Source organism: Thalia democratica, chromosome 2 (genome assembly GCF_965202585.1).
Source record: "Thalia democratica chromosome 2, ktThaDemo2.hap1.1, whole genome shotgun sequence".
Taxonomy (NCBI): domain Eukaryota; kingdom Metazoa; phylum Chordata; class Thaliacea; order Salpida; family Salpidae; genus Thalia; species Thalia democratica.
Window position 1 is genome coordinate 37,020,474 of NC_139166.1, and position 16,345 is coordinate 37,036,818.

A 16,345-nucleotide genomic window follows, 5' to 3' on the forward strand; every position below is an offset into this window, starting at 1 on the left:
AAACTTTACATTTCTAGTCAGTTTTTATCAATATTTTTTTCTTCATAATCTTGATTAAATACTTTTGAAAGGACTTATTAAGAAAAAAAGCAAGAAAGTATTCAGAAATTTTTGGAAAAATGTTTTCATCAAGTTATAAAGGGAAAGAAGATTCTAGTTTAAGTTTTTGATTTTTAATTGAAACGTTTTTTGAAGAAAGTCTTAAGAGAAAAAATTATAAAAATTCCCGCTTAAGATAATAGTTTTCAAATGCAAATTAAAATCACCAGCTCTTTTATGATAGTATCTAATATATTTAAAGCAAATCTTAGTAGCTTATTTTTTGTAAGTTTTTAAAAAAATATTTATATAGAAAACTAGCAGTAAAAAATATTTCAATGTTAAACTGTTTTTGAAACAAATTTAAGAACGATCTTCGCTACTTACTTTCTTCTGATATGGCAATCTTGTCTAAAAAAACTGTAGTTTTTACATTTCTATATCAAAAACATGATCGAATGACTTTATCATAATAAAAATGTGAACTCATTTTTGTTACAATATTAAATAGAAAAAAATCTAAAAGATTTCAAAAAAAAACTAGGTGTGCTTAATTTAAATTGTTAAAAGTCTTTAGGCTTTAGAAAATTTAAATTTCACAAACTGTCTAAACTAACTTATAGACTTTTATCTTATAGTTTTGTGACAATATTTTTACTTTTTTTATAATTGCTGAAGTAATAAATTTGGTTTTATCGATTCAGATTTTCAATAATAATCTTAAAACTTAAATTGATTTCTATATTGTTTATGTTTTGCAAATAACCTTTTATTATGTTTGGTAACTGAAAAATATTTAAAGAAAACTAACTTTAAACAAACTAAATATAAAAATCGTAATTAAAAAAAAAATTTTTTTTTAAACTAACACCTAAAAGTATAAATGATATATTGTAAACTAGAAAAACTTAAACGTGATATTTAAAAAATTCTCTATCGGAAAATTAATTTATTGAAAAACAAAGTAATGGAGAAATGTTGGTGAAACATTTATCTTTTATTAATATTTGTAGTGAGAAATTATTTACAAAAAAACAAAAGATTAAAATAACAAATTAATACTCAGCTTAGTATTTACAGTTAAGGCCAGTATGCAAGTCAAACACACATATATTTTTACTCTTCATTTTCCTCTCTTCATAACTGTGGGTTTCGGAAAACTATCACTTAGAAAATTACCTAAAAAATAAGTATATTTATATACTCATAATTTTTAAAAACTTCTGTTTACCAAAATTTTATAAACCTCGAATTAAATATATTATAAAAGTTAGATTAAAATTTAAAAAGTTTTGAATTTTTTTGATTTAAGCTTTTTACGGTTATAATTACGAATTTTAATGATAAGCGAAGTTTTTATTTAAATAAAATTATCATCAAATCAGTGCAAACTAACAATTCTAAAAATTTAAATTTGAAAACATGTGTAATTAAAAAGCATAGTTTTTTCTTATAAAGCTATATATTTTTTGCGTGAATAATAAAAGTTATTTTAGGAAACCTTAAAAAACTGTAAGAAATTTGAATTGAGTAGCATATATGATTTAAGTCGTTAATATTTAACGTTACATTAATAACTTTCTATTTTAAAATTAATGAAGGTAACCTTTTATTATTTATAGTAAAATTATAAATCCATTTTTGTATTATTTAACAACGTTTAATTTTGGTAGAACTAAATCTATCGCGTGAATTTACATATATATGAAGTAAAACATATACTGAGATATTTGAAACTTTTTAGAGTAGGGAAATTTTATTAGTAATTTTTTCTAACATCAAAAACTAACAAGTAATACTAAATTATGTGAAACTTTTTACAAATAAAATTCTAAACAGATGAAATAATATTTTGAACTGACTTAAAAAATGTTTATTGATAGCTCATATGTACTTTACATACACTTTCAAAATACGTTTTCAATAATCGACTAGCTTTTGATAAGTTTTAAACTATTCAATTTTTAAAGTTGTTTAAAAAGATTAATTATGCAAACAAAATATGCTTAAGTTTTGTATAAAAAATAGAACTAATTATAGTTTTAATCAAAAACTTCAAAATTTGCAACTTATATAATATGTTAACATAATTTATATGCATGCTCACATCTTTCAGGTATGTGAACACTATTTACATTGTTTTATGAAGTCAAATTTAAGACACGACTGTCACAAAAAAAAGGTAAGAAAAACTAAATAAAACTTATTTTATCATAACAAACTGTTTGACTTACCTGAAATCTAAAATGATCGTCGCCCTGACTTTGCTGAATTGCTTGCCCCACCTTTATATAATTATATAAATTTAATAAAGCTACTATATTTTAATAACTTTTTTTTTAATTCATGACTTAATGTTGACGGTTTGTATTCCATTTAACTTACAACTTCAATTTAAAGGCATAAACATATTTCAGTATAAGTGTAGGTAAGTACTATGAACTTAAGGTTTGGAGATTTAATTTACAGTATTTTCTTACAGTTCGTGGTTCTTAGTATTTTGACTTCTATTTTGAGTAATGTTGTTGGAGGAGGCCATAGCTTTTTTAATTTTTGTTTAGGCGGCCTTTTAAAAAAAAATAGGAAATCCTGGTATAGATGTGTGTTAAATATTAAACGGGCAGGTGAAAATAGATATGATTAAAGTTGCTTACTTGACTTTCGCACAATATTTACTATTGAAGGGGGAAAGTATTTATTGATTTTTCATCATTTAAAGTGTTTTAGTTTGAAATTTAGTTTGTTTTTTAACATTCAGGACTTTTATAACTACAGCTTAAAATATATATTCAATAAAACAGACTCTTTGGTGAGAACACGTTTATTCAGTAGTGTTATTTTGTATAGTATATACACTGGTTTTCTACAAGTTTTACGCTAATGTTTTTATTGAATTTACAATGTTCCACCATAAAACAGTTCTTCAGGATATAAATGAAAAACAAGATGAAAAAAGAATAAACTATTGGTAGTATAATAGTATTGAAGCAAATATGATATTGATAGGCTGAAAGTAAAAGGTAAAATCAAAATGCTTTCCAACTTTCATTACATTAAATGAATACTTCACCATACTACCATCAAGTATAGTCCATATCAAGGGAGGGTTTTTAGCTTCACGGTAATACATATCAATTGAAACTTTTGTCATGTTAAAGCAGATTCCCGATCATTATTAACAATTATACTTTGTAATAATACTTGATATTGTTTTTTTTAGTTGTAATTATTTTTATAGTTCATTAAAAACTGACTACTGGTCATGTAATTTCAACTACTCGACTACAAAATAAATGTAGTAGTGACTAGTGATAGTTCAGCATTTTTTTAATTTGCTTATAACATTTTATGTTACTTTTTTTAAGATATTTTAGTACAACTAATGCAAAAACCAGTAAATTTATTATAGTAATATCTCAAAATTTAATGATATATTAATGGTTAAAAAAAAATAATTTTAGTTTCAACTCTTATACAAATATTACTCTATATTAACTTTTATAACTATATATATACAACTATCTATAAATTCAAAGATCAAAGCTGTTTAATTCTAGTTTCAAACTTATAATTTGTTTTTGTTTAAAATTTTATATATACAATTACAAAGTTTATCTTTTATGGCGCTTTTATCGTCTATATTGCTTTTGTTTAATGTTTTGTTGTTGTGAGCAATTATTTTACTTCTGAAATTATTTGTGCAACTGTAAACTTTCAACAACGTAAAAAATGAATACAAAAAAGCATTAAATTCGGTCAACTATAAAAACACCTTAAAATACGACAAGACTACTTTACCAGAAAGAAATAAAAAACAAAGAAAAAGAGACAATATATTTCAACCCTTTATAGTTCAACCATTTAGTCTAAATGCAAGTTCTAAAATAGGGAAACAATTCTTAAACCTGATTACCACATCATTTGACGAAAACCTCCCATTCCATAAAATATTCAACCGAAACACAATTAAAATATCTTACAGTTACACAAATAATTTCAGAAGTAAAGTAATAGCTCACAACAACAAAATATTAGACAAAAGCAATATAGACGATAAAAGCACCATAAAAGATAAACTTTGTAATTGCCGTAAAGAACCTTGCCCTTTAAATAATGAATGCCTAGTGTCAAATATAATATATAAATCAACAGTAACATCAAATAAAACAACAAAGTAGTATATAGGATCCACAGGAAATACTTTTAAACAAAGATACAGAAACCACAAATCATCATTCAGCAATATCAACAAAAGACACACAACAGAACTAGCGAACTACATATGGAACTTAAAAGATAAAAATACAGACTACAAAATTAAATGGGAAATATTAAACAGGACAAAATCAAAATTCAATACCAAATTTGGCTGCAAACTTTGTAACTTAGAAAAAATAAAAATCAAAAAATCAGATAAGAACGTAACACTAAACAAGAAAAGCGAAAGACAAAACATATGCATCCATTATCAAAATACTTTTTTAGCAAAATTAAAACCAACTAAATATTAAAACAAAATAAAATTGAAGCGGCAAACTCAAGTATTTTATAACATTTTTCCAACAGCCTAAAAAAAATTTTCTAATAGCTTAAAACATTTTCCCAAATAACCTTTCTAAACTTAAAAGCATAAATTAACAAGCACAGCGTATTATTTCAAATTCAGCTAATCGTACAATAAACTGTACCATTACTACGTCACAATTATTATAAAAAAATTTAAATCTTAATTTCTGTTTACTATTATGTATAATAAACTGTAACTTACTGAGGATCACAAGAAATTTTACATTTCATGTGTGAAACAGCTGTATAAATTATAGTTTTTATATAATTAGATAAATATTTAGCTCCAATTTAGTTTGTCGAGCACTATCGACCAGAACTTTTTATAAAACCTTTAATATAAAAAATAAATATATTTTTTTAGATATGCTGAAAAGACAAAAAAAAAACCAAAGTGTCCCACTTTTTCTATGTACTCTAGCACCAACCCAATAAACCTAAACTCAAAAGAAAACAATGTTTTTTTTAGCTTCACCATTTAGCTATTAAATTATGTAAAATATTTTTTAAGAACCAAGAAATGGTTGTGGTTTGAAATCTTTAAATCAAGAAAATTACTAAAGTTTCCTCTTTTTTAGAATTATTGTCGTATAATTTTTCTTGAAAAAGTTAAAAGTCTTGTAAAAGTGAAGTCTTATTTAACCAGCATTTGGAACAAACTGGAACTGTTTGAAAGATATTTAAAGTAAAATCAATATTTCCAGTTTTCAAGTTTAGTACACTTAAAATTTTAACTAAATAAAGATTAAGTAGAAATTTATTCATCTCACATAAAAGAGCTTAAAGTTAATTTCGATTGAAGATTTCGAGGTTTGTTTCAATTAAATGTTTAAAATTAGAAAGTAAGTCCCAATGAAATAAATCTTGAAGAACTAAAAGTCGAGTTACAAGAAAAAGTTATTGAATTAGTTGTTGATCCTGAGCTTAAAGTAAAGTTTCGAAAGAAAAAATTAGACAACAGTTTCGGAATAATTCGAAGGATTTTTATTCAATGCATTTCCTTCTAGCTATGTAGTTTAGAGAGGTTTTTTTGATATAATATCAAACTCAAATTTATTTAATTCAAAAAATATATATTTCTTACATTTTCTGTAAAGTGTTTCACAAAGTATTTCAGTCTGATATTGTTATTTCAAGTTACTGGATTTAGATAATGTTTATTATTTACCTACAAAGTACAAAGAATAAAATCTATGAGTACTTTTTTACTTAGCCGAAAAATGTATTTAACCTAGTTTTAAAATACTAGAACAAGTTTTACAGCACATTGTTTTAATCTTCGATTTTAAAAGTTGTATTACTTTACAGAGGTTTTGTCTTAATAAATATAACATTAATAAAAAAAAGTTTAGTAACTTTTTTTTGTTTTTATAAATCACTATTTAATTTAATAGTTGAAATGGCACAAATGTTTAAGTTTTTAATTGTTATTTTGAAATGAGAACTAATTTAGATTTAATTTTTTTAGATTATGAGTTTTAGGCTCTTAATTAAGATCAAAGTAAATTTGTTTTTTGATACATTTATAGCTATTCTATTACTTACCTTTTGTGCTCTTCGAAATGCTTAATTAACTATAACTGACCTATATGATGTTCCGTTTAAATTAATAAATTCAAATTGTTTTTGTTTAAGTTTTCATTAATACAGAACAGCTTTTATTAAAATGAAATTTCTGCTAATGTTACGCAAAGATTTATTCAATAAGACTGGATGTAGTGGTAAACAGTGTTTAAGAACGTCTAGAAACCAGTATCCACAAGTCGCCTTATAAAATTTTTTAAATACAGCCCTATAGAATAGTGTTTTTTATGAGTGCTAACAGTTTTGTAACGCAGTGTTTATTATTGAAAAGTAAGTAAGTAAATAAATTTACAATTACTAAAAAACGTTCACCAATTCACAGTTAGTGCATAAAAGAGTACATTGCACGAAGTAGATTCGTAAAAAATCTCGTAAGGCCATTGCTTTTTTTATTTCTTTGAAGGGGACGTTATAAAAAAAGTTTAGGAAACCTTGACTTAGACACACCTCTGGTCCATAGTACAATCTGCTACCTGGTTTGGCTCTTGTTAGAACTCGTCAGGTAGACGAAGTCTTGATGATATGTTGCATCGGTCAAAGTACTTAAGCACTGAAAAGTTTGTTTAAGGGTACAGCCAAATAATAAACCAACTAAATTGTTCACAACTCAACGTATTAGACTTTTTCAATTTCAATGTAAAATAATAGTTTACACTCGTTAGGCTAAATAACAAGTATTAAGTTAATTCAGTTATCCTCAGCAAATATGATATCTTTTTAACGCCATCTTTCTATAAGGGTTGCACTACTATTCAAATTCGGTTACTAAGCAGTGTGGAGAATAATCTGGTCTGAAAGGTCACTCAAGACAAAACCTGCGAATTACAAAAAAATCGTCTTTAGGCTGCACCCTAAATTAGCCTTGATGATATTCATTTACAAAGAAAAAGGTTACTTTTAAACTAGTGAACCATTTTTCACTACAATGTTGTAAAAATAAGTAGCCTGGACGAAGACCAACGCTAAGCAGTTGTTTAAGGACTTCCTAGGGAACCTACTTGAGAAATCTACTCCAAGAAAATAAATCTATATGTGTGAGAAGTTGAATTTATACTTTGTAAAAAATTTCCTATAAAGAAGTTAAGGCTTAGAATTGTCCAGAATTTTTATAAATGACCGCTTGCCAATTCACTGTTTTTGCAAAATTTATAACTTAACTTATGTGTTGATACATATTTATTTCGAAGTTTCCGTTAACTTTTGTCTGGTTACTTATTTCTTACATTTTAAAAGCAATAAAAAGTCTTCCTATAAATTTAGTAATACCATAATTCGTGAAAGTTATTTTTGAATTTAATTGAGTTAACACTCTATAAAAAAAATAAATCACACAAGACTACAATATTATTTCATAACTAAAAGTTGCAAAATTAACTATAATTTTTTATTGGGTACCTATTAATTTGATATTAGTTAATATAAAAACAATACGACATATTTTTTTTGCCTAGAACTAAAAAGTTTGTATGAAATTTAATATTTTTAATAAAATTTAATATTCTAAACATGCAAAATATTTTCAGGAACTAAAATTAGTCAAGTGATGATTCTTATGAAGGGCATTAAAAACAAAACTTTCAAAAACACTTAATGTTTTGTATTAAAACACTTTCAAAAGTAACTAACACTACCTTTAATCACAAACTGTTAACTATATTTATTTACAGTGTGCTTCCTTTTTATTAAAGAAATAGTCACAAAAAGACAACGTAAATTTTTAGTTTCAGCTAATTTTAAGGTATCTTTAAAATCTTTAAGAATTTTTCACTTTTTATGTAGCGTTACAAAACATTTTTAATTTAAAAAATTAGAAGTTACTATCAAACCGTACTCAAATTATATTGTTGTGCTCATAAAATCCTTTAATTTAGTTATTATGCTTTTCCGGTACTTAGTATTTCTAAAATTTAACTAAACTTTGTAAAATAATTGTCTCACAATAACACTAAAAGTGTACATTTTTTACTTAAACAGTTCAAAACATGTCAAGGTAAAATTTTACACATTTTTTTTTCTTTGAACAAGCATGCCAATTTGTTATTTTCAAAATCACAAGAACAGTTAATATGATTTTCAATAATATGACGCAAGAACCGAAACATTATTTTATCTATTTAGATAAGCTATCCTTATATTATAGATATGTGGTGCAAACAAAATATTTATGAAAATATTTCATATATAAACTTATATTCTTATTTTATCATCAATACAATTTGTAAAAGTAACACTAAAAGGTTAAAAATATACAAGTTAGTACGAAATTTAATGAGAAAAGTGTTAAGTATTATCGACTCAAAATAAGTTAAATATAACAAAATGCAAACTTCTTTTTTCAGATAAATTTTAGTTTTTCTTTTTTTCAATATTTAAAAACTCTATTCCTTATTATTTTGAACATTTAAAAAACTATATATTATTTTCTTAACTAGTAATTACTACTTTAAAAAGTTTCTAAATTTCCTACAAAAAATGTTTATTAAACAAACATCTAACTCATGAAACCTTTTTCCATAATTATCTTTTTTTAATAGTTTCGTGACCATACTGATTTGGAAAATTAAAAAATATCTATCTACTAAAAAGACGGGAACGGGTCTAAATTGCACGAGAACAAAATTGCACGAAGAAGATTTTGCACCAAGGGTCAATTTTGCACGAGCATTTTTGCACGAGAGTAAAAAATACAAAAAATAAATAAAAACAAAAAATAAACAGAAAAAAAAAATTATTTAATAAAAATAAAATAAAAAAGTTACTGACCGAGGGTAAGGATTAGGGGTAACAGTGATAGTAAAAAAAAAATAACTAACAAAAACTAAAAAAAAAAATTTTAATAAAAAAACTTACCGACCGAGGGTAAGGAGTAACAGTGATAGTAAAAATAATAATAATTTAAAAATAATAACAGTTAAAATTTAAAATAAAATAAAAATTGTCTCCGTTCAAAATTGTCTTCGTGCAAAAGTGACCTTTCGTGCAAAAGTTTCTTAGTGCAATTTTATCTTCGTGCAATTTTATGCCCTCGTGCAAATGTATCTTCGTGCAAATGTATCTTCGTGCAAAAGTATCTTCGTGCAATTTTGTGCACTCGTGCAATTTTGTCCCCTCGTGCACTTTTGTATGCTCGGGCAATTTAGACAGCTACCCAAAAAGACACTTGTTCTATCACATACATGCTTAATATTTTTAAACCAGAATTTATTAAACGATTTCTTATTTATTGGTAATTTGATACCTAAACTTATCAGATTAGTTTATAAAAAAAAATTAGTTTACAGTTTTTAACCAGTTTACATTTCAAGAAAGAGTCATTTACTAAATTTGTTTAATATTTAGTTATTTATTATTTAAAAATTGCGTAAATTTACCTAAAGCTTCGGTTAAAGTTTAACATCTAGTTAATAACAATTATAAACATATAAATATCAGAATTATTTTCAATTAACTTTATTTTTTGCAATGCTTGCAACGACTTGTGATAGTATGCATTAGGACTAAAACATAATTATTCAAAAAAAACACATTTTCATTAATTATAATCAAAATAAGGTTTAATCACTCAAGGCTTATAGAAAAAAGCTAAATTTATATTCTACACAGAAATAACAATATTTATGTGCTCTAAAAGTGTCTAACCACTAATGTTACTTACGATTTAAATATATAAATCAGTTTAAACAAAACAAGCATGAGAAAAGTATCTTCCCAAACCATCACACAAATTTCAATGCAAGCAACATGCCATGAAAAATTTTTTGTGGTACACCAATCATGAGCTAAATGTTTTTGTGACAGCGGGTTTTCCCCTAAAAGTGAAAGCTGAAGAAGTTGTAGTAGCAACTGATGAAGGTTTACCTCCGAATAAACTTCCAGATGATGCTCCAAAAAGAGAAGGTTTGGAAGTAGATGTGTTCCCAAACAGCGAGGTTTTTACAGCTGTTGACCCGAATGTGTTTGTAGCCGGCTTGTTACCAAATAAACCACTCGTTGAGTTTCCAAACAACCCTCCGCTTGCTACAGGTTTATTTCCGAACAAAGACCCGGAGTTTGCTGTATTGAATATTTATTAATTAAAAAGACGGTCGTCAAAAAAGTTTAGCACTTTATTTATGCATGAGCGTTTAAACTTTTACTTATTATAAGTAATACCAAGTATTAATAAATAAAAAGATAAAGTAAATTTACATCAAGGTTAATTACTCTATAAGGTATAACAATTTTATTTTTAAATGCTTTAGTAGCAATCAAAAATCTACAACATATGTTCTACTTATTAAATATTTGGTCAGTTACATATTTATAACTATTAAATGATTCATTTTAAATTTAAATTTCATTAAAGTAATACAAGATTTGATCATACCAATTCGATCATCAGATCACCGAAAGCTTGTGGTCTGATGATCGAATGGTATGATCAAACCTTGTAAACTTGAGCTTGTCTCACGGCATATGAAAGTCCTGGCTTCGGTTCTGAAGACTTTCACCAATGTTTTTGTTAAAGTATTACATGTTTAAACTACTTTTCAAGTATTGGACTTTAGTTTTATATACTTTGAATACATTTTATTTTGCAGGTTATTAAAAATATTGCAATGCTATACTCCTAAAGTAAGCTAAAAAATATATTCAGTACTTAAATTATAATTGAAAAAGTGTTTAATCAAATAAATGGAAGATGTTGTAAATCAAAACTAATAAATGATTAAATGAAATAAAAGTGACAAAGTAATAAAAAGTAAACATAAATAAAGAATAAACAAAAACTATAAACTAAAAGTACAGTAACATGCAACTTAAGAACGTACTTTTTAGCCAAAAATCGCTGTGTACAAAATGTAATTCTTTTGTTTACCTTGAAATTTGGTTTTAAGTCGTACTTATTAGCTATTGATTTATTTTTTATATGTATAATGTATTCAGGGTTACAAAATGTATTTTGAACTTTTTTCCAGGTTCTCTAATTTTTTCCAGGTTTTTGAAATAAAAGCTTAGTAGTTTATTAGGCAGAAAAATATTGAAGAGATACTGTAATGCTACATTAAAAGTGTTTTATAATAAAACATATTCTAAATAATACAAAAAACATTATTGTATATAATAGATTTTTCATTTTTAATTTAAGTTCCTTTATTTTTAATATAAAACTTGTTTAAAACTTCAGGTTTTTTCAGGTTTCCAGACTTTTTGACTACCTTGATGTATTATAATTATTAAATAAGTTAGTACACTGAACACACATGAAGGGCTTTTGTGAGAAATGTTAAAATGAAAATTTGAATTAGACAGTTTTCTTAATGCATATAAAATTTAAGTTCGGAGAAATACAGTATCAGTATGATATAATTATTTTGAAGTCTAAATTAGTTTAATTTAGTATCAAATGGGAACCTTTTGGTATAATTATCTTTGTTTTAAATTTATAATTTTTTGGCTAACTGTCATATTCAGGGTTACCACAGATCAAGCTGAGAAAAATTTCATGACTTTTCCTGACTTTTTACTAATTTTTTTTTGACTTTTCTTAATCAAGCTCTTTATTTAAACCTATTGTAAAATACATAATCAAACGCTTAAAACTATATAAAGCTTTCATACTTATTTTTATACAGCTTTAAACAACAGTTCTTTTGCTGAATTCAATCATCAAACTTCCATTACATTACTTGAACCATCTATGTATGATTGATGTGTTTGCAATAAACAGCTCTATCAGCAAAATACTTGTATTTTCTAACTTATAAACACAACTTGTTTAAAAAAAGAAACAATATTTTAGCAATTCCTAACATAAATGTATCTAAATAAACGAAAATACATTTAAGCAACTTTTACAGTTAAAATCTTAAAACAATAACGAACTTTTACAACTAAAACCTTAAAACAATAATGAACTTTTACAGTTGAAACCTTAAAATAATAAAGAAGTTAATCAAACACAGTTTGTTTTAACTACATGTACTAAAACTTATTTTCTCCGTTTCTTTTTTAGCACTTCAACTTCTTCATCTAATGAAGATATAGCTTCCTTTATCTGGTCTGCATTAACTTAAATTTAACTTAACTTTCTTGGCAATTAATACAATTTGCTTCGTTTTACTTATATCGTTCTTATCTGCTGCTCCTACGTTTGTCGAAGAGAATATTTTTTTAAATATAGCTACAGTTTGTGGACTTCGTTTCCTTTCTTTTTCAATCATTTTATTAATTTTTACCAGATGAAGGCATTGGAAATTAAGTAATTTAGTAAATTTTTAGGAAAATTTTGCAATTTTAGTCTGACTTAAAAGGAATTTTAATTATTTTTTTACCATTTTAAGGCTTTGGAAAATAAAGAATTTTGTAAACTTGAACTAACAAAATCTGACTGTTTTCATATTTTGTCAAATTACCTAACTTTTTTTTCAAAAACCCCAATTTTTTCCAGACTTTTCCTGACTTTTGTCTTTTTTTTCTAGTTTTTTCTGACTTTTCCTGACCTTGTGGCAACCCTGCATATTGGAGAAGGTGATTATATTTTAAGTTTAAAGCTCAAAACTTATTATTACTACAAAACAAGTTTCTAGAAGTACAGTTAAGGTCATAGATGGTCCAAGTTTTTTTTTTCTTTGGCCTTTATGTAAAAGCTAAAGTTATACACTATAAGATACTTTTCACAGAATAAAGAAAAAACTTTTAGATATAGTGAATTGTGTAAAAAGTTTCCGATACTATGGTATGGAAGAAAAAATATCATTGCCTATTTTCTCAGAAATGAGTAAAAACTTGTCTCCCTTCATTTTCTAATCAGTTAACCTCAAAACTTTCAGGAAATGTTCCTTGCATTATTAGAAAAATTAAATTGTAACAATTTTTTTTTAATTAAAAGTTTTGATTTTTATGACCAAAATAACCGTTGTTACAATTGTGCCATCTATTTTTAAAAGTGCCTCCGGTGGATTTAATATAGTCCTTTATTTCTTTTATAGACGGTATGGTGGCTATGTATATTAAATTTTGTATTAAACATTTATTATTCGAGGGGTATAGATTCTTAGGGTTGCAGTTACAGGATTAAATATAAGCGGTTTTGTTTTGATCTTCTGTTTTACTGTTTTTGTTTAAAGTTTTTTTTATTGGCTTTGTGTACTATGACCTTGATATTAATCATCCATATTATATACCAAATATTTTTGTTTAATATTTAGCTTAGTTTTTCGTTTTGTTTTCAGTGTTTATTAAAAATCTACAAAAATGCTTTGCATATATTAGTTTTCACGGATTGGCAGAAGGAGGGTTATTGTATATGACTTTTCTCAATCAGTTTGTTTTTTTCTTTTGGTTGGGTGTTTTTATTTTTTGTGTATATTTGCGTATGCTTGAAGTTAGCTTTGTTTAAAGCATTTTGGTATGTGGATATGGAGTTATTAAATATATTTCAATTCTTGGGAAGTCTAATTATTTTTATTTTTATTTTCGCTGGGATGTTTCTTTCGATAACTTTTGGAAGCTTTGACTTATTGTTTATGTTTCTAAGTTCAAAGTTTTCTTTAAAATATGGTTTATATTCGTTGTTAGTCAGGTATAAAGTTGCGTCTAGAAATTTGCATTCACTGTTACCAATGTCGATAAATATTTTAAAATAGATTTCGTTAAATAATTTAATTGTTTTCTTTTCTATGCTTTCAAAAAATTGATTGCTTTTTCGCTTTATGATGGCGATGCCGCCATCTCTGAATAATATAAGCCATATATCAAACTCGTAATACAAAATCACATAAATTAACTTTAAACAAAACCAATAAAACAGAAAAGCAAAACCGCTAATATTTCATCCAGTAACTAAGAATCTATGCCTCTCGGATATTAATGTATAGTACAAATGTAATTCAAAAAGCAACGATATCATCTACTAAAGAAATAAAGGATTATATTAGGACCCCGGACGAACTTTTAAAAGTAGATCGTAAAATCATAATAACAGCTTTAGAACTTATAAATAATACGTTACTGAATTATCATAATACATTTAGTATTTGAAAAATTATAAAATCAATCACGACATCAGATTGAGTATCCTCCACCACATCGGGTTGATTAAAAGCCTACATAGCACCTGCAAGACTTGTACTCTTGAAAAAACCGAGATATCCAAAGCTAACAAGAAGTACAACTTAAAGAAGAGGTATATGAATTATTGGAAATGTGTGTGAATTTCAAAAAAATTTTGCTTCCAAACTTAAATATTCATTATTGGTTAGTTAGTTTGTTATAATGTTTGTAATTGTAAACTTTTAATTGTAATTCTTGTTTTAAAGTAAAAATATGTTTCCAACTTAAAACTATGATTATAAAATTCTTCTCTGATAAGGAATTAGCTAAAAACTTAAACATTTAAAACATTAATAACGATAAAATATAAATAAAAGGTTACCATTCGATACTGAGTCAGGGGTCGGAAAACTGCGGCCCGCAGACCTCATGCGGCCAGTGAAGAGTAAAAGTGCGGCACGCAAGGATGTTTTTAATTTAAATGGGATGCGGCCTATGAAAGGTATTACCTGCGGCCTGGGAATATAGAAATGTGGCCCGCGAGTAAAAATCTTAAACTTTTTGAATGTTTCACTAGATATTATGAGGTTCAATAAGTGTAGAGCAAAGACTGAAGCTACAACTGCAGCTCGCAAATATTTTTACTTTCTAAATTTGGCTTTGCGACCACCAAATGCCTGCCAACCCCTGTACTAAATTATACTAATTTAAACCGTAAAAAAAATTACGTCATACTAATAATAAACTAAGTTATAACTTTCCGGTTTTTAATTTTCAAAGCATTTTGAAAACTGTTAAATACAAACTTTTATTTTAATTTTTCTTACATGTGAGTTACTCTTACATGAGTCCTTTATGTGAGTTCGGTTTACTAAGTTTTTATTAAAAAAATTCAAATAGCTAATTCAAATACAACTTTCAACTATAATTTAAGATACACCAATACTGTTTTTTTTTTAGAATTTCATTTAAGTTTAGTTTTATAAAGTTTACTTTTATAAAGTTTAGTTGTTAAAAAGCCTAATTGTGCGCTGACATTTTATATTTTATAGTAACCATTAATACCGCAATAGTATTTTTTTCTTTTAATATTAAAATTTAATCTATATTCCAAATATTACATAAGTTACAAAACTGCATGAATAGAGTTTCAGTATATAAAAGCTTAATTATTATTTTTTTTTCATTAAACGATTGTTACTTTAGCGAACACTGTTTCTCCTAAAAGCAACGCTTGTTACTTGAAAAGCTCTGAAAACCCTTTTAGGAGAAACAGTGTTAGCTAAAGTAATAATCGTTGAATAAAAATATTTTAATATTCCAAATATTATAATTTAAACAAGAATAAATAATTAATATTAACCCATTTTATTTGCTAACTAATTTTAATTTATTAGCTTTTGTATATTCTGTAATTATGTAATAATTTATAATATACTTTTATGTAATATACTTTTTAGCATCTTGTCACTTTTATTTTATCTATTCGTTTATTATTTTTTACAACATCTTCAATTTATTTAAACACCTTTTTCCGATTGGTTTAACAAGTGTAGATCTCTTATAGATTATTATAGGAGTGAAATCTGCAAAATATTTTTTTGTCTCCTTATATGTCCATGTTGATAACGTTTTATCGTTTAAAAGTAAATTACAATATCATACCTTAAATACTCGAAACATATAACGAATTTTAGATAAAGTATTTATTAAACCAAAAAATACAGATTAATTAAAAGTAAAGCAGTTAGTAGGTTGGAACTTTAAGGACAAACCATTATGAGAAGTTCCAAAGGTATTACTTCCAAATGTAGAAGTTTGTTGCGCAGTAGGCTGAGCATCTACTTGGTTACACGTCGAAGGTTGCAGAATTGAAGTCATTGCAAGCGCAACTGCATTGCTTAGCTTGTTACTTGTTAATGAATTTCTTTGATCTATTTCAAGTTATTTATCTATCAGCATAAAATATATAATTAATCAAAACCGTTTTACAATTTTCAAATATTTTTAATGAAAATAAATAAAAAACTAACTTAAAACTTCAGCATTTTTTTCAGCAAAAATGTCGTTAGTATCCCCATAAACCAATCTTCGATAAACTAAATACTGTTCCTTTAATCGC

General features: G+C 25.7%; 1 protein-coding gene across 2 annotated transcripts in view; it reads right to left on the reverse strand.

Annotated features, from left to right (window-relative positions):
* Positions 1–938: 938 nt before the first annotated feature.
* LOC145829506 (nucleoporin p58/p45-like) overlaps positions 939–16,345 on the reverse strand; it is a 34,035-nt gene continuing 18,628 nt past the window's right edge. Inside the window, exons 7-11 of one of the 2 annotated variants that reach the window (XM_082937326.1) lie at positions 16,257–16,344; positions 15,999–16,157; positions 10,048–10,242; positions 2,274–2,324; positions 939–1,218 (exon numbers count right to left, since the gene is read on the reverse strand). In XM_082937326.1, coding sequence (XP_082793452.1) covers positions 2,281–2,324; positions 10,048–10,242; positions 15,999–16,157; positions 16,257–16,344 — 486 coding nt within the window. In that variant the 3' untranslated portion in view covers positions 939–1,218; positions 2,274–2,280. Of the gene's footprint in view, positions 1,219–2,273; positions 2,325–9,491; positions 10,243–15,998; positions 16,158–16,256; position 16,345 lie in introns of those variants that run through there. The other variant, XM_082937325.1, reaches the window with a different exon arrangement.